This window comes from Epinephelus moara, chromosome 16 (genome assembly GCF_006386435.1).
Source record: "Epinephelus moara isolate mb chromosome 16, YSFRI_EMoa_1.0, whole genome shotgun sequence".
NCBI classification, from domain to species: domain Eukaryota; kingdom Metazoa; phylum Chordata; class Actinopteri; order Perciformes; family Serranidae; genus Epinephelus; species Epinephelus moara.
The window spans coordinates 24957778-24979350 of record NC_065521.1 but is presented as its reverse complement, the minus strand read 5'-3'; the positions used below and the strand labels follow the sequence as shown (position 1 = coordinate 24979350).

The 21573-nt window shown below is 45.4% G+C and overlaps 1 protein-coding gene across 16 annotated transcripts in view; it reads right to left on the bottom strand.

Moving 5' to 3' along the window:
- The window catches only part of huwe1 (HECT, UBA and WWE domain containing E3 ubiquitin protein ligase 1), a 43354-nt gene that overhangs the window by 8224 nt on the left and 13557 nt on the right, over nt 1-21573 (bottom strand). For 9 of the 16 annotated variants that reach the window (XM_050065530.1, XM_050065521.1, XM_050065536.1 and 6 more), the window contains 47 exons: nt 21394-21485; nt 21090-21310; nt 20893-20950; nt 20591-20767; nt 20168-20413; nt 19601-19734; nt 19405-19517; nt 19133-19315; nt 18792-19008; nt 18570-18692; nt 18204-18441; nt 17361-17711; nt 16834-16890; nt 15883-16005; nt 15673-15768; nt 15270-15539; nt 14691-14843; nt 14468-14595; nt 14257-14338; nt 13756-13932; nt 13063-13614; nt 12716-12911; nt 12395-12562; nt 12140-12288; nt 11982-12048; nt 10228-10451; nt 9906-10117; nt 9589-9771; nt 9258-9430; nt 9027-9166; nt 8760-8835; nt 8557-8655; nt 7682-7809; nt 7434-7593; nt 6788-7016; nt 6490-6668; nt 6311-6400; nt 5551-5711; nt 5385-5427; nt 4188-4565; nt 3792-4002; nt 3336-3460; nt 3028-3248; nt 2535-2926; nt 1709-2366; nt 888-1602; nt 682-773 (listed from right to left, as the gene is read on the bottom strand). In XM_050065530.1, the coding sequence (XP_049921487.1) occupies nt 682-773; nt 888-1602; nt 1709-2366; nt 2535-2926; nt 3028-3248; nt 3336-3460; nt 3792-4002; nt 4188-4565; nt 5385-5427; nt 5551-5711; nt 6311-6400; nt 6490-6668; nt 6788-7016; nt 7434-7593; nt 7682-7809; nt 8557-8655; nt 8760-8835; nt 9027-9166; nt 9258-9430; nt 9589-9771; nt 9906-10117; nt 10228-10451; nt 11982-12048; nt 12140-12288; nt 12395-12562; nt 12716-12911; nt 13063-13614; nt 13756-13932; nt 14257-14338; nt 14468-14595; nt 14691-14843; nt 15270-15539; nt 15673-15768; nt 15883-16005; nt 16834-16890; nt 17361-17711; nt 18204-18441; nt 18570-18692; nt 18792-19008; nt 19133-19315; nt 19405-19517; nt 19601-19734; nt 20168-20413; nt 20591-20767; nt 20893-20950; nt 21090-21310; nt 21394-21485 (9260 nt within the window). The remainder of the gene's footprint in view (nt 1-681; nt 774-887; nt 1603-1708; nt 2367-2534; nt 2927-3027; nt 3249-3335; nt 3461-3791; nt 4003-4187; nt 4566-5384; nt 5428-5550; nt 5712-6310; nt 6401-6489; nt 6669-6787; nt 7017-7433; nt 7594-7681; nt 7810-8556; nt 8656-8759; nt 8836-9026; nt 9167-9257; nt 9431-9588; nt 9772-9905; nt 10118-10227; nt 10452-11981; nt 12049-12139; nt 12289-12394; nt 12563-12715; nt 12912-13062; nt 13615-13755; nt 13933-14256; nt 14339-14467; nt 14596-14690; nt 14844-15269; nt 15540-15672; nt 15769-15882; nt 16006-16833; nt 16891-17360; nt 17712-18203; nt 18442-18569; nt 18693-18791; nt 19009-19132; nt 19316-19404; nt 19518-19600; nt 19735-20167; nt 20414-20590; nt 20768-20892; nt 20951-21089; nt 21311-21393; nt 21486-21573) is intronic. The other 7 variants (XM_050065531.1, XM_050065537.1, XM_050065535.1 and 4 more) reach the window with 6 other exon arrangements.

Below are 21573 nucleotides of genomic sequence, written 5' to 3'. Positions count from 1 at the left end.
GCTCAATCATGTTGTAACTAAGACTCCGCTGGAAAAAAATATTTTCTTCACGGATGAGCACACGTTTGATAAAACGGAGTTAAATCTCTCTGTGTGTTTGTTTCCTTGCGGACGAGAAAAGGAGGAGCGCACATTTCCGAGTAGGCGTGTCCTTTTCAAAAATGCAAGAGGCGTTGCTTTGTTGCCGGCCGTTTTTGCCGGTGTGTTAAACACACTTTAGAAAGGAGTGTCCCCAGACTATCAGAAGGTGGAGATCTCTGATTGTCTGGTGGCGAGACTAGTGTTTGAGCTGCAGATGACATTTGTATTATCTGACTTAAATCATCAATCATAAATTTCTGAACTGTATCTTAAACAACTCTCTTTTTAAAATATTCAAAAAATACTGAATAATTTGTAAATTTTTGTGAAAGATACTAAACAAATACGAGCCCAGAGCCACAACACAAACATGCTTCTCCACTCAGACTTAAAATTGAGCTCTGCTCTTACAACCACCTAAACCTCTCCCCTAAGTTTGCTTACTGGCTTGCCTAAACCGAATCTCAGTAGAAGTTATCCACACTGTCACTTGAAAAATTTAGTCTGGTACAAGCAACTGTCCAGGAGCAGTAATGGAAAATCACACAAAGTTCATGTTGACAGCATCAATAACACCCTGTGACACGTTTCCCCCCATACCTCAACAGAGAGTTGAAGCTGTTTCTCTGTGAGTCCACTGGAGGCCATCTTGTTGTCACTCTCCGTACTGCTAGTAGTGCCCCTCTGCTTCCCTGTTTTGACAAAACACCCCAAAAAATACACATTATTTTCTAATTATATCACTGTTACATTAAAAAAGTCTATCTGAACTAATGACATTTTATTTTGGAAAATATGAGCACTACCTGTAGAGGTTGTTCCAGTGGACGTGGGTATAGTGATTGTTGTAGAGGATGTCTGGGAGGCTGCTAGACTTGTCCCTGAGGATGTACCCTGGGCTACAGCTCCAACAGAGGCCCCAGGGACTGACACAGTAGGCTGGGTAGAGCCCGCTGACACCGTGCCCTGCGTTGTGATTGGGGCCGTGACTCCTGAGCTGGATGCCGTGTTGGGGATGGCAGCCTGTGGGGTGGGGTGTCCAGCAGGCACCTCGGTGGCCTTGTTGTCAGGCAGGGCAATGGATATGAGGGAGAGCAGACGCAGCAGCTTTTCAGTGAGCAAGGAGCTCCGTCTGATTACAGGGTGGGACAGCATGTTCATCAGCTGGCCAAGAGGGGACGTCTCCAGGCTTAACTGAGCCCCCTCAGCCTCTGCACTGCCCCCCAGAGGCACTGTCTTCATAGAGGCTTTGCCCTTGCGGCTGACATTCATGTTGTCCAGCTTGACCAGCAGGTCCCAAAAATCAGTGGAGATTCCCAGAGACTGGAGAGTAGCGGCAGTGGAGCCCAAGGAGTTTTGGGTGTTGGAGGCATTGGAGCTGGGATTACTTAGAGACCCTGACCTGGAGCCCCCACCTCCACCCCCTCCCACAGAGGAGATTGAACAAAGACGAGAGTCTAGGTCAGAAGAAGATGCGGACAGATCCTTACAGCGCTGCTGGGTGAAGTGGCTGGGGAACACCTGCAGGGACAGACATGAAGGACTTAAATTGTTAGAACTTCACTGATTTTTCACAACACACAATAGATGATGAATCAGATGTTCATGAAGACAGGTGGAATCTCACCTTAGCTAGCTGGATGAGTGTGTCCAACACATGTCGACAGACTACTGGAGCAGCTTGTGGGTGGATGTGGACAGTGGAACCTCCACCTCCAGAACATGTGACACCTGCAGCAGCACCTGACACTCCTCCCAGTGTTCCAGATCCTGTAGAGCCGCCAGCTGAGTGCCGGTCAGCGTGCTTCCTACCTGATGCTCGCTGAATCTGGAAAATGTTTGTCCGACAGCCCAAGGCTGCGTCCATAGAAACAGAGAGCCAAGAAAGCTGGCTGGAGCTACGAGACTCCACCCTGTTCAGTAGCTCTAAGGAGGAAGATGAGGATGAAGAAGAAGAGGATGAAGAGGATAGGGAGGAGGTAGTAGAGCCTTTCCCCCCACAGCCTCCCTGGGTGCTCCTCTTACCACGGGAGTCTTCAAGACGTGAGGTCTCCACACACACCTCACTCTCGCTGCTGCGTTGGAGGATGGACAACAGGCTGCGAATGACCCACCCGCGTGTCTGAGAGTGATAGCAGAGGTTCCTGAGCACACGGTGCAGGCGGCTGGTGTTGAGCTTCGGTTCATCCACAAACAGCAAGACCAGCAGGCAGGACAAGGCCTCGTGGTCGAGAAGCAATCGACCGCGCAGACGCAAAAGGGAGTCCACACTGGAACTGGATGGTCTGAGGAAACAAAGGGATACCACAAATTCAGTTTGTTGCCTGTTAAAAGTAAAGTATGATTTGCTAAAGTTCCTCATACATATTGTATTCGCTTTTCTTATCATTTAACAAATAGCAAAAACAAAAAGTGAATTCTCAAGCAGGCAATCAGACCCCATCCCCTCTCACCTGTGGTTTGTTCCTCCCCCCATCTGAAATGTGCCTCCTCTCTGCACAGCAAGTCGGGTGTACTGGACGCCACGATTGCTTCCCAACCGGCTGGTGAAAGCTGGTGAACGCAAAATGGCAGATAGGGCTGAAGATGAGCTATGACCAAACAGCCTCTCATGCATCAGTTGCCTTTGGCGTGCCTCTTGCTCTCTACGCAACGCAGCTGCTTCGGCAGCAATGTCTGGGGGCATGACAGCCAACACGCTGTCTTCCATGTCCTCCAGGACACTACGCCGGAGCTCTGAGGGCAGCGTCTGGATGAAGGTGACTGGATCCAGAGGGGTGTCTCCCTGTGGGGGCTGTTGGGATAGCTCCCGACGCTGCTGCTCTGCCCGTTGCTGGGCAAGAACCTAAAATGACCAATGGCATCCTTCGTTAGAAGAACTGTCTTAACTGACAGAAATCATATTTTATATGGTAAGTACTATCTTGTAAGCAAAGAGTCTCTCACCTCCTCCTGGATGGCAGGTGGCAAAGCCGCCAGGAACTCAGGGCTGACCTCAGTAACCCCTGGTCCTCCCAGTACAGGTGCAGTAGTGGAAGGCAGGGTGGTGGCAGCTGGAGGACGGGAGGGTGGTCTGATGCCAAGCTGATTTTGCAGCACCTCTCGACGGATGTCCTCAGGAAGAGCTGCCAGAAAAGAGGGATCCACACCCTCTGGCAGACTGATGCCTGCCAAGACAAAAACATGAGATGTAATATTACATTAAAAAAAAAAACGAAAAACTGCTTAAAAAGTAAGAGAGAAATATATTTTACCTGCAAGTGGGTCCTCATCCTCATTGCTGGTAGATGGGAGGGGCTCTTCCTGGATGGCCTGAGACTGACTGTCAGCGCTGTCACTCCTGGGCATCGTTTCCCCGGGTGATGAGACAGAAGTAGAGCTGTAAATATCAAAGAAGAAAAGGGCTCATGTCAATCTGCAGCAGTATGTGTGATGAATTATTCAGCTGATTTACAGTGTCAATCCAGTCAAAGGGCATAAAAAAACCTAACAAATAAACAAAACATAAAATAAATCGAGTGCAAGGTACTTAAAGTTTCCCAACTGGGTTTTAACTGAAATGCTAAATGCACTAGCGGTGAAAAGTGGGTAGGCATTATAAACAATCTGTAACTTTTCATAGAAATGCATGGTTATCTGGCAGAGAGATACAGGTGCATCACTGCTTTTGAAAGTAGGTCTGGTAAGGAATGACACTTCAGGTTACTCACCCAGACTCTGCATCTGTTTGCCGGTCAGTCAGCCCACTCTCCCCACTGCCAGACAACTCCTGAGACAGCTGGGCGGTCTGGGCAGGGTTGGGAGCAGTTTCTTCCTGAGTAGCAGAGGCAGGGCTGCTGGTATCCATGGGTGACCCCTCCAGTTGTGACACACCCACTACCGTAGGCTCTGAGGTCTCCACAATGTCTGGACTTAGGGAGGCTGAGGAAAAAAAAGTGAGGGTAAGGTTAGGAAAATGGTGTGAGTCAATGTGCTGTAGCAAAATTCCTTGGGTAAGGAATGACAGATACTAGCTACAAGCACGGTCAGCAACATCATTTACATCACAGATGTGCGTCCTCACTGTTGGCCAGTCTGTATAAAAAGAGTTTTCAAAGTTAGTCTACCTTCCCTGCCTTCATCCAACGCTCCTCCTCCTCCACCACCTCCTCCTCCTCCGACTCTCTCACCAATTGTGGGTGCCGGGGACATTTCCATCTGAGATGCCTCCACTTCACTGTTTGGTCTGTCAGCTGCCGACAAGGGTGGAAGGCCTGCCCCTGCCAGAGCAGCCAGTGAGCTCGCATGCGACTCAGCCAGAAGCAGGTCAGCAATTGGCTGGTGGACTTGCTGACTGATCGCAGTCTCCAGGGAGACTAGGGCCTGTTCGTGAGGAGCAGGTGTGGTGGGAGTGACCTCTCCAGATGGGGGAGCAGTGAGGAAGCCCTCCGAGACCCTGGGTGGGTCCAGACATGACACCGTACCACCCTGAGCCTGCTCACCTTCTGCAACACCCAGAGAGAAAACTTACGTGAGAACAGATGCAGGTTTTATATATTCTTGAGTGAAAGTTGACTTAACAAGGACTACATGGTTTAACAGTCAAATACTCGTTCTGAAAATACGACTGAATACATACAGATAACAGCTATATGCCCCTATGGCATGTTGTCACCAAAACAACAAACAAAAATCAACATTTTCTTTAGTACTGGTCAAATGACCATGACAAACAGTTCATTGTCCGTTCTACTCTTATTCTATTTCTGTGTGAAAAAGCAATATGTTCATTAGTTATTGATCATTTTCTACATCGATGACAAGGGCCTCCACTGAGGAAGGCAGTAAGTTGTATAGTTATCTCCTGAACGGGGTGCACAATCCTGATCCCCAACAACAACACAACTTACTACCTCACCACAGCACAGCCAGCTGCAGAAAAATGCCATGCATACAACACACATGAGACAACACTGTACTCTAGAGTTTCATGTAAATGTGTGGAATTAAGTGCTTAAGACAGCAATGCAGATCAGATATTTTCAGTTTCATAACTATCATTTCATTTGCAGGTTGAGTATGGATCTCCTGCAGCCGATGAAGATGTCCAGCTGGTATAGCGTTGCCATAAGAAAGACAGTAGACTGTATAGTTATCTCCCAGATCTGGTGTGATCCTAAAACTATACAAACTACTACCTCATCCCACAGCACGCTCTGCTGGCTGCTTTCCTCTGGGTGCCCGTCACTGAGCTGTGTCCATTCCGAACAAAAATGTCAACATCAAAAACAGGAATAAAAAGAAATCTACACAAATGTCAGTACCTGCAGTGTTCTCTGCACCATTAACTGTCCCCAGTCCAGAACCCTATGGACAAAAAATAAGTTGACATTAGTAAACAAGTGAATAAAAATGGCAAAAGATGCATGCACTTCTAAGTTTGTAGATTCCTCCTCCTACACAGCTAATAAATATGTATTATTTGCAAACCTGCAGGCTCTGTTCCCTGGCCTGTTCAGCTCCAGAGGCCCTCCTCTCATTCTGCTTAGACTCCTCCTCCTCAGCCAGCTGCCTCCTTCTCTTCTCCCTACGCTCTTCCAGTTCCTCATCTCGTAGACTCTCCAGATGCTGCAGGATAGGCACCTTCACCACTGAAAGCAGACACAGATGTCAGAATTCATCCTTGGTTGCGACTGTAGTTTAAACATGTAACAAATCCAATTAATGCCACTTTAGTGTAAGACATTTAGCCTAGTGCACTGATCAGAAGACCATTTTTATTGGTCATAAATTGTGAAGAGATTAAATATTAATGTGGGATTAAATTATATCATTCACTCCTACTGATTTTTTCTTTCTAAATCCCCGCCCCTACTTCTGTCAGCACTGTCACCCAAATTATAGTTCTTGTGTCCTGCTGCCTCTGCCACCTCAGTTAGTAACAAAGTAGACCAACAGAGCGCAAATATGCAACAAACCAAACTATGTCCTATGTCAATTCAAGAACTTGACTAAAAAGCAGATCATCAGACTGTCTGAATTATGCTGAATTCAATGATGACTTCCTCTCTGTGCAGTAGAGCTGGGTGACCACTACTTGGCCATCATGTCCAAATTAAGTTACCCAGTGATCCTGAATAATGAAAATGTCTTTTGAAAGCCTCAACAGCCATCTACTAAATGTTGTTTATGATAAAACTGATAATATTTGTCTGAATTGAAACAAGTCTCCTGTAATAGATCAATGTACCTGCTACACAGTCATGCATACTCTCAGCATCCAGCACTTTACACTCATCTGTCCATCTAGTTAAGGCAGTGGGAATACTAGAGAGGGTGCCTGGAGAGACAGAAAAGAACAACCATGTTAGGAATTCAGGCTTATACTAATCCAAATGATCATTAAATTAAAGACACAGCGATTCTCACCTGCTTGTCCCCCAGTACTGCTTTGCTCATGGAAAAAGTCATCCAACAACTCATCATCAGAACGAGCGATGATGTGCACGTCCTCGTTTCCAACCAAAAGGCGGGCACGACCACGAGATTGCAGAGGCAGAGAGCTGGACAGCTGTAAAATGTCTGCTGCAGCACTGGGGCCCAACAATCTGAAGGGTGGAGAAGAGAAGAACAGACATTTTAATTAGCATTATCCCTCAAACAAAGAATAGTGATGTAACAAATGTTGCCGAAAATTGTGTTGTTTAATAATGAAACATCCTTCCACCTTTGCAGGATGAGCGGAGGGTTGGGCTGGCGGTTGCCAGGGTAGTGGACATGGATGGTATGTCCACTGTTGGCAGTGAGCTGGCGCAGTGTTCGCTGGCTGCGACCCATGCCCTGTGCCAGGCGACTGCTCGTGCCTGCCACACCTAGTGTGAGGGAACCGTGGTCTGCATGGCGCACCATCAGTGGGTGGGAGCTGGGGATGTTTCCTGGGGAGGGAGGGATGTCAGCTGATGGAAAAACAACAGAAGACAGTAGGCAGACATTAGGGGGACAGCTCTGGCACAACCCCGAGTAATGTTTATGAAAAATAAAGCTAAAGAAAATGCATTTACTGCATCATCTGTTTTATGTGTTTGTAATTCTCCTCATTTGGGATGGCCCCAAGCTTAAGTGAGTGACGTGAGTAACCCGTTGTTTGTCCTGTGTTTTTGCAAGGATTTGGGGATCTGATATTTCCTTAATTTCTTACAGTGGGCTGCAGTATCGTAAAGACAAGATTATATGCAACCATTAAGCCGAATTGTATAAAATCATGATGGACTTTATCCAAAATCAACTTTTAAAAAGGTCTCAAATTGAGCGTTTATTCGTAAAAATAATAAATTTGACCTCAGTAAATGTTTATAATAAATCATTCTGCTTACCGTTGTTGGAGAACATGTTGTCAAACTCTATGATGAGGTCATCATCCCTGTCAAACCTTTCGAAGCGGATGTGTGGTGCGGCATTGATGTCAGGAAAGTCTTCATCCAGCTCCATCTCTGAACCTTCATCATCATCATCCTCATCTCCTTCTTCATCATCCTTTAGGTAGGAAGAGTAGCAGCTATGAGTGTTAAAGATAAGCAAGAATTGAGATATGTTTACTGAACTTCACTGCATTAATTCATACCTGATCCTCTTCCTCCTCTTCTTCTTCCTCCTCCTCTTCATCCTGGCTGTCCTCATCATCATTGCTGCCACTAGAATCTTCCTCCTGTGTGTGCTCCTCATCCTCTGGTTCAAGGATGTTCATGGAGTCTGATGGAAGAAAGAAACAGAGTCCCTTACAAGAAGACCTTAACTAGAATTACCAACCTGTGTCTAGTGTCAAGGTGTCCACCCAAGATCCGTGTCACCAATTCAGTATCTGGCCAAATGTGTCCTCTTCTGTTCCTGAGTTATGACACTGAGTAATGGCCAGGAAAGTGCTTTATGCATAATATTATGACCTTGACCTTCAATCATCCAATTCCACTTAATTTATTCTTCAGTCAAAGTCAAATCTGAAGAAATTCCCTTGAGGTGTTCTTAAGATAACACATTCACTAGAATGAGAAGGATTCAGGGTCATAGTGACCTTAACCTTTGACCACCAACATCTAATCAGTTCATCGTTGGGTCCAAGGAAATGTTTTTGCCCAATTTTCAAGAAATTCCCTCAAGGCTTTCATGAGATACTGCTTTCACGAGAATGAGATGGATGCAAGATCACAGTGATCTTGACCTTTGACCACCAAAATCTAATCAGTTTCTTTGTCAAGTCCAAGGGGACATTTGTGCCATATTTGAAGAAATTACCTCAAGGCGTTCTTGAGATATCGTGTTCACGAGAATGGGACGTATGCATGTATGGACAGACAACCCGAACATATAATGCCTCTGGCTATGGCTATCGCTGGTGCGGAGGCATAAAAACTGAGAAGCCGTCAGTAAAACCAGTTGCAACAACTGTTAATCATATTTTATATAATAAACATACAAAGTTTTGTCGTGCCAATGTCTTACCTTCCCGGTTGGCCTGAAGAGTGGATGCTTGGCTAATATTAGAGGGGGCTTCATCCATTAACACATCCTCTTGAGATTCATCTTCGCCGCTGCGTCCCACTGATTGACAGGACAAACAAACAAGTGATACATCAAATCTGAGTTTCCTTGCCTGTTTACCAACTACTCCTGCTGTCCCCTCCATTTCAATAAAGAGAGCTTACCTATAATTGTGCTGTTGACAGTACCAGCATCTCTCTCCAGCAGCTCATCAATCAGATCCACCAACTCATTTTCTACCTACAAGCACAGGAAATAAAAATGCAAAAATACAAAGTCAGCCATAAGTGGAGAAATGGGCATAAAACATCCAAGTGCAATTATCTACATTTCTTAATACCCATATTTAATGTTATGGACATTAATTATAGATGTTTCAGATGCGGTAATGTGCTTTTTGAGAATTTTTTGTGTAATGCAATGTCAATCACCTGCATAGCCTGTGTGCTGAGAACCTCTGGCTGACCGGCAATGACCACTGTGTCTCCCTCTGTCTCTCCATCCATCAGGTCATTGTCTGTTCCCTGCACCCTGTGGTTGCCCTCCACTGGCTCTGCCTCACCAGACTCTCCTGGAACAGTTACCACAAATCAGCAATAGAAATACAAATAATCACTGAATCTAGAGTGCTGTAAGTATCTCATGTCATCTGATGTGCATACCTTGGTCCTGAGTGTTGCTGTTGCTGTCCCTGGCAGTGCCCACAGTGTCATGTTCAGTCTTGTTCTTGCTGGAGCCTCCTTTGCCCCCAAACAGACTGCTGGGCTGGTTAACGATGCGGGACAGAGTCTCTAGAGGCTTCAGGGCAGCATTCACTGTGTTGGCCATGTTGGGACTAAAGCAGATGATGTAAAGGAAGAAAATAGAGTCATTTCACACTGATTTTATGGGCTGTGTCAGGGGCAATTAGTTTAAAACTAGTGATCAAGGAAAGCCAGGGTTACAAACAGGCTCTGTCAAAACTGGGTAAAGTTGTCATGTTGGCGTTGTTACCTGGACAAATCCAAGCTGTGAGGCACACGAGCCAAATCGTTGACCAGTCCCTTCTTCAGAAAGAGCCTTATGATATTGTTCATGCCATTGTGTTGTGTCTTGGCTGCTGCTGTGCTATAGAAGCTGGACGTGGAGGGACATGATTCCATGATGGTGCTGATGATGCACATTACTGCCTGAAGCCTGTAAAAAAAGATGTATGAAGACAAGTGAGAATGGGAGTATGGGTTTCTGCAGATCCCTATTAATTATTATTAACAACCAAGTGTTATGGTATTAATATCATTTATGTTTATTTATTTTTTAATGCTGCTTACCTTGCATGTTTTTCAGCACCTTCTGCCATTGCTAGTGCTCGACTGAGGGCAGCCTTCACCTCATTGACCAGGGCCACCTGGGCATCAGTGCCTGTGCCGGCAGCTGCCAGGCTGGCTAGGAAGAGACGTGCCAAGGCTGGAGTGTCCTTGTCCTCCGAATTCTGCGTGTGGGGCAGTAAGTGGTCGAGCACAAAGGCTAGAACACTGCAGTCCTATTAGGATTGAGGGAGGTCAAAACAGGCAATGAGAGGATGTAGTTACAATAAAAGAGTGACAACACAGAGGTGTGAAAGGCTGACAAGATTTTGTTTGAACTACCCACCTCCTTGATAAGCTCGGACTGTCCAGCAGTGTAGCAGTAGGAGGCGATAAGAGTGGCGATGCCCACGTAGGAGCGCACCAGTTCAGCCAGCAGTCTCAGGATGGTGGAGGTAGGCATTAGAGGTTTGCTTGCCTTTACCTTAGCTGCTTTACCCTCCTCTGAGCTGGTACTCTTCTCTCCCTCCTGTTCTTTCTTTTCCTCCCGCATCTCTTCTGGTGTGGAGGCTGAGGAAGTAAGGATGACAAAATTATAGGATACACAGATCATATACAGTACACACACTAATATGGTGCATCTCGAGAAGATTTTTTTTTCTCAGTGCAAAATTAAGTGCTTAAAATGTAAACACAGCAAATAACCTTGAACCACCCGGAGCAATGTTCTGCCATATGCTTTGAACTATCTAATCCTTTAATTAAATTATTGCTGTGCTAAAACTGTTTAATTGGGATAAAAATTACAGAATAGACTGAATGACAGTCTGCTACTAGGGATGTGTGACGTAAGTCAACTTGTCATTTAAATGTTACAACCCTCGCTAATCAGCACCAGAGATTCTAGCCGGTTAAACTTATCAGGATATCCAGCTTGTAATTAGTCGACGTATGGGGAGTAGAGCTCTACTAAAAAAAAAATAAAATAAATAAATAAAATAAAATAATAATAATAATAAGAAAATTCAGGTCTGACCCTACATGTACTCGCACAGTTTCTGTCCAAGTCCATCCAATGGTAGCATTTTTGGGCCTGAGCCAGATTGAAAACCAAAAGTTTGACTGTAAAACAATAAATATGTTTTATATAGGCTGTAACATTTTTTTAATATTGCAACATTTATTACAAGCTAAGGGGTTATGTTTTTCCTTGCACCACTTCTTCTCTTACTTCTGATATTTCAATAGTCTGTTGTCTCGTGTACAAAACGTTTAGCAGAGCAGGCTGCGCCCCAGGTGCATGTGGAGCACACCACAGTCCATGATGATACAGTGCACAGATGATGATCACAGCTCTTCGCTGCATGTTACGCACATCTCTCCCATTGCTGGAGAGGCAGAAGTAAACGCTGGCAACCAAGTCACCTTACCCCCCCCCCCCATCTTTCATTTGTTTTCTGTCCTTCTTTAGCATGCACTCTCCCCCCCAGTTCTCCACTATATTGCTCCTTGTTAAGTCACTTTACCTCTCTGTGTCACAGTCCCCTCATCTTTCTCTCTCCTTCCCTTCTGACTCAATTCATTAAAACCCCGTCATTTACACACGACAACTGCCAGTTTCATTAAAACAAAACAAAACACCAGTAAATTGGAAAATTGGCGAGAACCCGACCCGACTCAAGCCCGTGGGAATAATGAGAAAATACAGCCCAGCCAGAACCCGGCAGGTTGGGCCCAATCAGGCTCGGGCAGAGAATCAGAGCTCTAACAGGAAATCATGCATCATGCATGACAGAGTTACTGGCTGAGTGCATTTTTAAATGGAGATGAGTGGAGACATTAAATACACAATGAATAAATGTTATTTAATGACTTTTATTTACTAAGTTGTCATCATGTTTTGTGGGATAATGTGTAACGTTCATATTGCTTTGTGCAAAGGTGCACACTTCAGCGTCATTTAAAATACAATTTGGTTATTGAAAAATGTGATTTACAATTACAAATGGCTATTATACGCAATATTTTTTGGACAATGTTCAACCTTACCTTACTTTGCACAAACATTCTTGCATACATTCAAAAACCTTTTAGACTCACCTTCGCCTTGTGGTGTGCCAGACTGAGAAGACTCAGCGACGCCTCCATCAGCAGAAAACACTTGAGCCTGAGAGGAAGAGACACAGCTCTATTATTAACTGAGGAGATGACAACACATTTCACGTTTCAACACAAGACAACTTGTCATTGAGACTCACATTGATATGGAATGCAGACTGGGAGTCAAAGTCACTGCCCTGGCGGGTGAGTCTGTACTGCTGGTAAACGTCATCACCAACATCCTGCAGTATCTGGCACAGGTCCGGTCCACCAGGCACTGCTGCTGCACGTTCTTCTGGACGCTCAGCTGTGACAAACACACACACACACTTAGCTGAAATGTTCAAAAGACTTTTTCCATTAACATTACATATACGTCAAATGGATAGCAGTCAGGATATTACATGTCTTACGTTCTTCAGGAGCATGGTAGGCAGCCAGTGCATTCAGCATGTCATAGATGACCTCCTTGATGGTGTCAGGGATAGGAGGTAAGGGGGACAGTTTCAGAGGAGTGGTCTTCACCAGCTGCACAGCATTGGGCCCCTTGATTCGAAGGTTCTCAAACTCATCATCCGAGGCTGTAGAAAAAGAATGAGTATGAGCTTCTCAGGGTCAAAAAATGTAGGCACAACTAGTTAGCTATATAAATCTACCAATCCAATTTACAATACTAGTAATGTCTACCCTAATCTAAAGTTGCCACACCTACTTAGAAAAGCTTTCACACTCACCTGTGCCAGCTCCCCGGGGTGCAGGCAGAGCAATGCGGACACAGTTGCTGGCGGTTTCAGCGAAGCATTCAGGGTTACGGCAGGCAGCAGGGCCCAGGACACGGAGGATGTAATTGATTTCTCTGGAACCAAGGCTGCCTGACACCACTCCTGAGGTGGTACTACCTGCTCCACTGGTAACAGCCGACCTCACCACCTATGGCAACAGATTGTACAGGAACTTTTTTTATATTTGACAGACAAAAAATGCCATATTTCGAAAAAACAAATTGGTGACGCAACAACTCGCTGACACTATCTTCAAATACTGTCAGCTCCATTTAAACAGTATGAGAATAAACTCTAACCTTCTCCATGGTGTGCCGCAGCGTGGCCGGATCTTCTATGATGTGTCTGAACAGCAGAGTTACAAGTGGGGTGAAGCCATTGAAGCCAGAGCTCTGCGTCAGCCCCAGAATCATCCGCGTGCTCTTCAGCTCAGCAAACATCATCGCATAGTGGTGATTGCGTGTAAGCCGCAAACACAGACGCAACGTGGCGTGGAGGGTGTCTGGGTCCACAGGAACACTAATCATGCTGACACAGGCACGAATGAGAACGGTGGTCATGTCCTCGGTCAGGCCTTGTACAACGATATCGGCACCCTGAGAGCTCTCCGACTCCAGGGCAGATGAGGGTCCAGACGTGGTTTCCTTCAGCTGGCTGGAATCATCTTTAGGAACACTCATCTCCACTGCTGTTCCCGAGTCTAGATCCGTCTGGGTTTCCTCGGCTTTGTTCCTGTCTGCTTCTTCTCTCTCTGAGTCTGTAATGCTACCAGCCTTGGCAGGCTTGGGCATGCGAGGCACTCTCTGGACAGTCAACATCACTGGCCTCCTGTTGCCAGTCTCTTCATTTACCTGCCCGATAGAAAGGTTTTAAATTACACAAAGAAACACAGCAAAATCTACTAACACAACCAACCATAAAATCATGTCATAAAGTCCATGGGTTGTAGTTTTCAGGTGGTCTCTGGTAGTTGATAAAGTGTTTGTGTATACCTGCACCATGGTGTTAAACTGCACAGTGTATCTCCGGCGTCCAGCTGTGAAGCGCACACTGCTCTCCCCAGCCCTCCACGCTGAGTCAATGGTACTGTTGTTTGATGCGCTGTAACTGCACCAACGGCCTGAGCGGTCATCAAACCATCTCCAGTTATTTCCATTGGGTTGCAGGTACTGAAGGCAAGAGAGAGAAATCATTAATGTTACAAAAGAGGTGCACAAAGTAACACTTTACAATGTAGAGTTGACAAGGTTTTGCCCACCTCCTGTATAATCAGTGCCTAAAATGTATATCTCCCTGTCTAGATACAGCTCATTCTAGACAAGTCTTGAATAAAGGAAAGCAAAGACCAGTGACTTTGCTCTTCCAACTTTTACTCTTTGCATACATGAACCCATAGTGGATGGTCATCGAAACCTGTGCTTCTAATTTGGCATTCCTAGTTTGTAACTTTTCAACTGTAATCTGTGGCTTGGTTTTATAAGGCTGACTTGTACCTTGTTCATTTGTTCCCTGCGCTTTGAGGAGACTGCCATCTTCTCGTAGAAATCAATGATCAACAGCACTGGTGTGATCCATCTGCAGAAAAATGGAGTCGTTTTATTTCATAAATATTAATTAATTACCAACAAATTAGTACCGTCATGGTGAAAAGTTGTTGTAACATTTGTAAGTGAATATTACTATGTAAGGCTGTACAAAACTTACTTTGGTGTCTGGATGTCTTTCTGTTCTTTAGCAGCCTGCAGACAGGGCTGCACAACCTCGAGCAGCTTAATCAGCAAATCAAGAATCCCGCTGTTCTCCACCACTCTTGCACCTAACAGCTTCAGTTCCTACAGAAACGGACAGCAGCAAATGCATGTTTGGATTGTGTAGATGAACAACGACAAAAAAAGACATCATCCTCTACGAATGAACATTTTGTTACCTCAAAGAGCAACGTGAGCAGCAGAATTCGTGTTGCCAGCTTGGAGGCTTGGGGAAGTGTGGCCATCTGTCTGGTCCACTCAGACACAGTCTTTGTGTCACTGGTAGTCAGGGGCTCAGCCGCCTTGATGAGCACGTCTGCTGCCTCCCACACCTACACACAACATGAACACAATCAAGTTGGTACAAGAATGCTGTGCTGCTACTGCCAAGACTTGACTTTTAAAGATGTTTCCGCGGCCATTTGTAATGAATGTTAACACAAAAATGCATAATGGCTTACAAAGCTGCATTTGCATTCAAGACATGTTACGCACTTGCTGAAAGCGTTTACTCTGAAATGCCTAAAACTCAATTTGAAAAACAGACACAAAAATCTTTTTTATTGAACTGCATGCAAATCTGCATCTGACAACTGTCAATTTAATATTAAAGCAATCACAGACATCATCCATACAACAGGAAAATGGAAATATAAAAATCAGGAATGAACTCTTCAATGTCCCCCTTAATCACTGGATCCTAACTCTGAACATACACAAGAGCAGACTGTGATGTAAATCTGCATTTATCCACTGACCTGGCGGACAACCTGGCCGAGGATGAGATCCCTGTACTCTGGGCCACTCCTCTTAATGGCAGTCATCAGCAGGTCACAGAGTCGGTAGACTGTGTCGGGCAGCTCATCCAGAAGATGGAAGCAGCCGGGCAGCATGGAGTCAGTGAAGGTATGCAGCTCCTGGGGGTCCAGTGGTTCAGCCTCCATGAAGCGCTCCAGGCAGCGGGCCTCCTCCTCCTCTGCCCGCTCCCTTGCTCTCCTGTCCTCTTCCTCACGCCGACGAGCCGCTTCCTGCAGCAGACACAGAAATAATCTCAACAGCTGCTCAGATAAACGGTTAATTATTCATGAGGATTCATTTAGCAACAGGCGATTTAGAATGAAATGTTTTTTTAATGTAATTTGAGCAGTGAGGGTGACAGACCTCTGGAGAGTCAGAGCGCTGCTCCATGCTGACCTCTTGTCCAAGTGACATGGCGATGGCCCTCATCATCTGGTCCTCCTCAGACATCGTCAGGTCCTAGATGGAACAAGGGCAACAATTTCAGCTGCCTGAATCTGACTGCCTGAATCTGACTCATGGCAGTTGCAAATAATGAAAGTATGAGTAGTGTTTCTGTCAATAAAAACTTACTCTCACTGCTCCACCAAGAAGTGGAGGAGGGTGAGTGAGCAGGTACTCCGTGGCCTGCTCCATGGTACTGGTGTTCAGTAGGGCCTCCATGGCATGCTCTCTTGAGAAACCCATATCCATCAGCTAAACAACACAAAAAGATGAAGAAGCACTTTTACAAAAGTACACAGACATGCGCGGGGGGGGGGGGGGGGGGGTTATAATTCTCAAATTAAAAGGATTGAAAAATGTAATGAATGGTGAGGGAATGTCAGACATAGGGTTTCCGTTAAGTTGGTGCCGGTCCACATGTCCTGGAAGATTTCACTGTCCCGGAAAAATGGAGGAAATTCCGCTCAAAAATTTGCGTTTGTTGAAAAGGCTTGGATAATAAAAATGCAAACAAATCACCCATCTTTTAAGTGGTTGTATCTCCAATATGATCTTGAGACACAGCTGATAGGTATGCGGTTTGTTTACACAATGTCAAAGAGGTGCATGTTAAATGGTTTCAGTGTGGACAGAGAGCGATGTTAGCTTGCTGACAGGATACAATTTCAGGTCTGCATATTCTCAGTGGGAATCATTTTCCCAAGACATTATGACAGAAAAGATTTCAATATGTTAAACACATTTTCCCGGTCAAAAGCGTTACCAGATAACGGAAACCCTGGTCAGACACTTGCCATCATTATGAAGGACGAGGAGGCATTCTTCTGCTCACTCCTTGTCCTCCCATCTTTTTTTTTGGACGAGTGCACACAACCTCTCTGTGTCTAAAAACACTCAAACCTTTCTCTGTCCTAACACCATCCTGACATTCTGCCTGAAAAGGTATAAATCTCAGTAATCTGGTCTAAATTGCTCCCTCCTTTTTCAGTCCTACCTCTCAAACTTGTCTCTATCTCTTACTCCTTCCCTCTCTCCATGTCTCCTCTAAATTTCTCCCACTCTCCCTGGTGGCTCTTATACCTGCTGGAGTTGCTGCTGGCGGACCTGTGCGTGCATCTCTCTCCCTCTGCATCTTCCCTGTTATAAAACAAATGGTGGCCCAGGATTCAGTGCATGCAGGATATGGGGGAGGAAGATTGGTAAACACAGCACCTCTGTTTAAGCGTCTTGCTTACAGGGCCGTCTAGATAGCACCAATATACAATTATGTTGTTAACCTGTGCTGTCAAAATCTCCTGCAGTGGTGGCACAGCAAGTTAAAAATAATGAGGCTGCAGGGACAAACCACAGCCGGTCAAACTACATAGAATACAACACAATGTAAGAAAAAAAACAAAGGGGGAAAAAAAAAATAAAAAAAATAAAAATATATATATATATATATAATTTGTCCTCAGTTGTTTCTGAACTAATAGCCCAAAGACAAAAGCCCACTTTTACGACAAAGTGTGTAGAAACTTATCACATATTAACTGTGATAAAAAGAAACAGCTAACATCAAATCGCCTGAGAAAGGTGTCCGAGTGTCATACAGCTTTCCCACATACCTGTGTAAGCTGGGCCTGGTTGACCTGTGGCTCACGGCGAGGGGTAGAATTGGTTGAATCATCAGCTGATCCTCCTGCTGGCACTGCAGGTGTTGTTCCAGTTCCAGCTGCTGGTGCCTCTCCAGCTGTTGTGGATGCTCCAGGGGCCCCACTGGGTGCCAAAGAAACAGTAGAGGCTGCCTCTTCATCCGGGCGCACCGTCCCCTCTCTCTCCTTGGCCAGGCGCTCCTGGATAACGGGCTCTCCTCTCAGGATGTGGCAGAGGATGGCCAGCATAGATTCAGCCATCCTACCTCCGTACACCTTCAGTGGCTTCCTGTTCCACAGACTGCGGATGCAGTTAAATGCAGCCTTGATGAAAGAAAGACAGTGTTAAAATAATAAAGCACCAACGTAACATTCATGGGAAAATGTCCAACTCTCATTGCAAGGTAGGAAAATGCTTTGAAACATTACAGCATATCCATATGAGAGAGAGTATGGTGCATTTCAGCAAGGTCATGTTTACCATGTTCACAAGGAGTCCAAATGAAACAACTACTGCTTAGTTATTTATATTCATTACTTATTGTATTTTAAATGTAGCAAAGGTCACGGGCGTTTCTAGCCTACCCTTTCCTTGTTCTTTTCTCAACATGGTATGGAAATGCAACAACAGAGAACAACCATTTTGGAAAGAGATCAGGGAGGAATCTTTCAGTCTCTTTCTTTTCTCATTACCCTGGCAACTGCATTCTCAGAGGTTAAACCACTTGAATGCCACACATAATGAAAACAAACGCACAAGTTTTACCTGAAAGCAGCAATAAACTCATTTAAATTCTACACAGAGTGGATACTAACCTTCTGGGTAACTATGAGGAACCGAAGGGCGCTGAACTGGGGCATGGTGGGTGTGACCCCAGGCATTTTAGCTGGCAGGGAATGGGGTGAGTCAAGCACAGTGCTTGGGTTCACCATCTTCTCCACCAACATTAGCCAGGCATCCAGGAACTCTCCTGTCCCATCTGGTAGATCAGTATGCTCCAAACCCTCAGACACAGGCACCTTCCCACCCATTGACAAGGCCCAGTTAAATGTCCTGCAGAAAAGCAACACACAATAAATCCCCTCGTAAACATTAAAATAAGAATATTATACATAACAGCAAGCAAAGTTTGAAGATACTGTTCTTGATTGGCATATATCACTTAACAGCATGGGGCTTACTCGAATAAGGCATCATGACCCCCAGAGCAGAAGAACTTTTGCAGCATGAGGTGGTAGGGGTATTTCCTCTCATCAAACAGCATGGGTGATGTGAAGCCAACTGAGCAGATGAAGAAAGTCAGCCTGCCAGACAAAAAGAAAATAAATAAATTCCTCACTCCATATCACCTCTCATCTGCCACATAACAATACAAAACAGTGGTAAGGATAGTCTGCTCTTACCTAAAACGAGGGGTGGGTGTGTAGGGTGGAGGCTGCCAGCTCAGACCCTTGGTGAGGAGCTTCGTAAGGGCAGAGGCAGTGGCGCGGGCAGCAGGCGTGGGGGTGGTGCCTGTGCTTGTGGCATGGTGGGAGCGGCGTTGGCGGACTGGGGAGCCCACACACAGCTTCACCAGCAGGCCAAAGAGCTCAGCCAGAGCCCTACCTAGTCGAGATGAAGCTGGAAAGACACAAGGAGGTTAGTGAGACAATAAACTCATGGCGATATAAGGCAATTTGTTATCAAAAAATATATATCTGTTGAAATATTAACAGGAATAAGTGTATTATAGAATTTATCTCACCAGACAGTAGCGGTTTGATCTGTTTTATGCGTGTGGCCATAGCTGGGGTAAGCTTGGACTTGGCCTTAGGGTCCGTTGCAGTGGGTTCGTCCGTCTCCATGGGAGCCAAGGTGTCCCCATCTAGACCCATGCCTTCCAACAGTCCACCAGCTGATGAATCCACAGACACTGCCTCAGACTCTGCTAGTTAAAGGCAGGGGACATTGGAGTTGTTGGAGGGTGTTCCAGGCACATGGCGATTCTCAGTGAACAAAATTAAATGGTTAATTTACCGGTTCTCCTGGAGCCAGAGGCTGTGGTAGCTGCAGTGCTGCCAGATGGCTTCTCCTCTTTGGGCACCAGTTTCTGCATGTCAGCCTGGCCAAACTCACAACCTGGAGGCAGACTGTTGCGCAAAGGCGAGAGGTGTTACAGGGTTACGGCTAATCGAATAGTTAAAATAAACGGGGTAAAGGATTGAAGATTCACCTGTTAGGCGTGCAAAGGGACAGCAGCACGGTGCTCTCCCATACCAGAGAGCAGTAGAGCTGACTGAGCTTGTTGAGAACACTTAAGCCCAGCTGGGAGCCCCACTGGTTGACTGAGATAGCTCTGATCTCACTCTGTTTAGAAAGAGAACAGAAACATTCAGAGCTGCTGTACCATTCTGAAATGGTCACAAATTTGAAGAACCCCTCTGGAGCTTATAAAACAAATGTGATTCTTCATAATTATCTACCCTAAAGTTATCATCTCATCTGCAACTTGAGCACAACTGTGCGCACATCACAACAAAGGGACACGAGGAATAGATTAAATCCTGGAATTAAAAACTAGCTGTGAAGGTAATCTATTAAATTCAGTGCCTAAAAAAACTATTCATCCTTCAGCATGATTTATCGTTCACAACACTGATATGCAGTACAGTGGCTGTATTAGATATTCAACAGAGATCAACGAGAAGACAACAATTCTCTACAAACTGATCTAAGTCAAAGGTACAATAGGGTGAGGGTGTGTAAATTCTGTTCATTAAGAAAATACATCCATATTTACCTGTCCTACTCTGCAAGTATGGACAAACATGAGGATGTAGGCATGCGCTGCAGTAAGAGCATGTAGCAGTGGTGTGGCACGGGCTGACAGCGTGGCATCGGTGACATGGCCCGCATTAGCCAGTTCTCTGAGAAGCACGGACCCACCAGGCACCTCAATTGGCCGATGAAGTGGCTCCAGAGACGTGAGGATACTGTCCAGTTGGCACAGGCCTTCCTGGAGTACCTTAGGCTCATGAGAGAGAGTCTAAGGGGGAGAATTTGGGGAGAAAATACTCAGCAAACAGATGTTTCTTTTACTTCTCCATTGAACAGAGTCTTTGGGCTAAATCTGGCACATCAGATTCATGTTAATGTGTGCTGTTCCTGATAAATAAATACAATAAAGAAAAAGAGCACAACAGTCATATTATTTTGTGCTTACCAATATAGACTTGCAGACACCTGCCACAGCCTGGCAGGCAGCAGAGGTGGGGAAGTCTATGGGCAAGTTGGGCAGGCCCAGAATAGAAACCAGGGGTAGCAGCCCCTTCTGGTTGACAAACTCCTGACAGTGGTCATCTGTGGTGTTGTTGCTTAGAATGGATTCCACAAACTTCATCTAGAAAACATGTTCATCGCAAATCAATGACTGAACTGAGAAATTAGGTGAGCTCTGCTTACAGCTTGAAATATTTCACAACATGCCAAAAACAGTGCCAAAACTGTCCAAGACACCACACTCACCACGTTGAGAATATAATCCATTAAAGGAATAGGTATTCGCTCCTCAGTGCCCACCACCCTGCAAGAATCCAAAAATCATTGAAATTACTACCGACTAAAATATTGAAAATCTAGTTGATTGACTTGAAAAGAAAAAAAATCAAAGTCTGTAAAGAGTTGTTGTTCTATTCTATTGTGTTATAAACTCAGCGTCATACAGTTCAAGTGGCACTGACTGTCTGTTGCTCTCTGGTTCCCCCTGCTGCTGGCTGAACGTGTGGAGGGCCTCCTCTTCCTCTTCATCCTCACTTGAAGCTTCTTCAGCAGCGTGGCTGGAGCGTGCTGGTGGCACCGCCACAGTGCCATCTGCTTTCTGGATAGACGGTTTCTGGCAGATGTACTCAGGGGCTCGACCCAGGTTGCAGATCTCCTCCAGTAACTGTAACACCAATTTAGCTTTGATTATCCTGCCAAATCATGTGGCAACACAACAAAGACTGCTTGTAAATGGAGGTACACTACCTTAATAATGGCAGTAGTAGCATCAGTCTTCAGAGTGGGTTGGTGCCGCATGAGCTCGTCCACAGCGCTGCCCAAGTTGGAGGCAGTGTCACCTGAAGCCAAATATGGAACATGTCATCCACTTTAGCACGTTAAACCAGGTTAAGATCTTAATAACACAGCACATACAATTCAACTCAC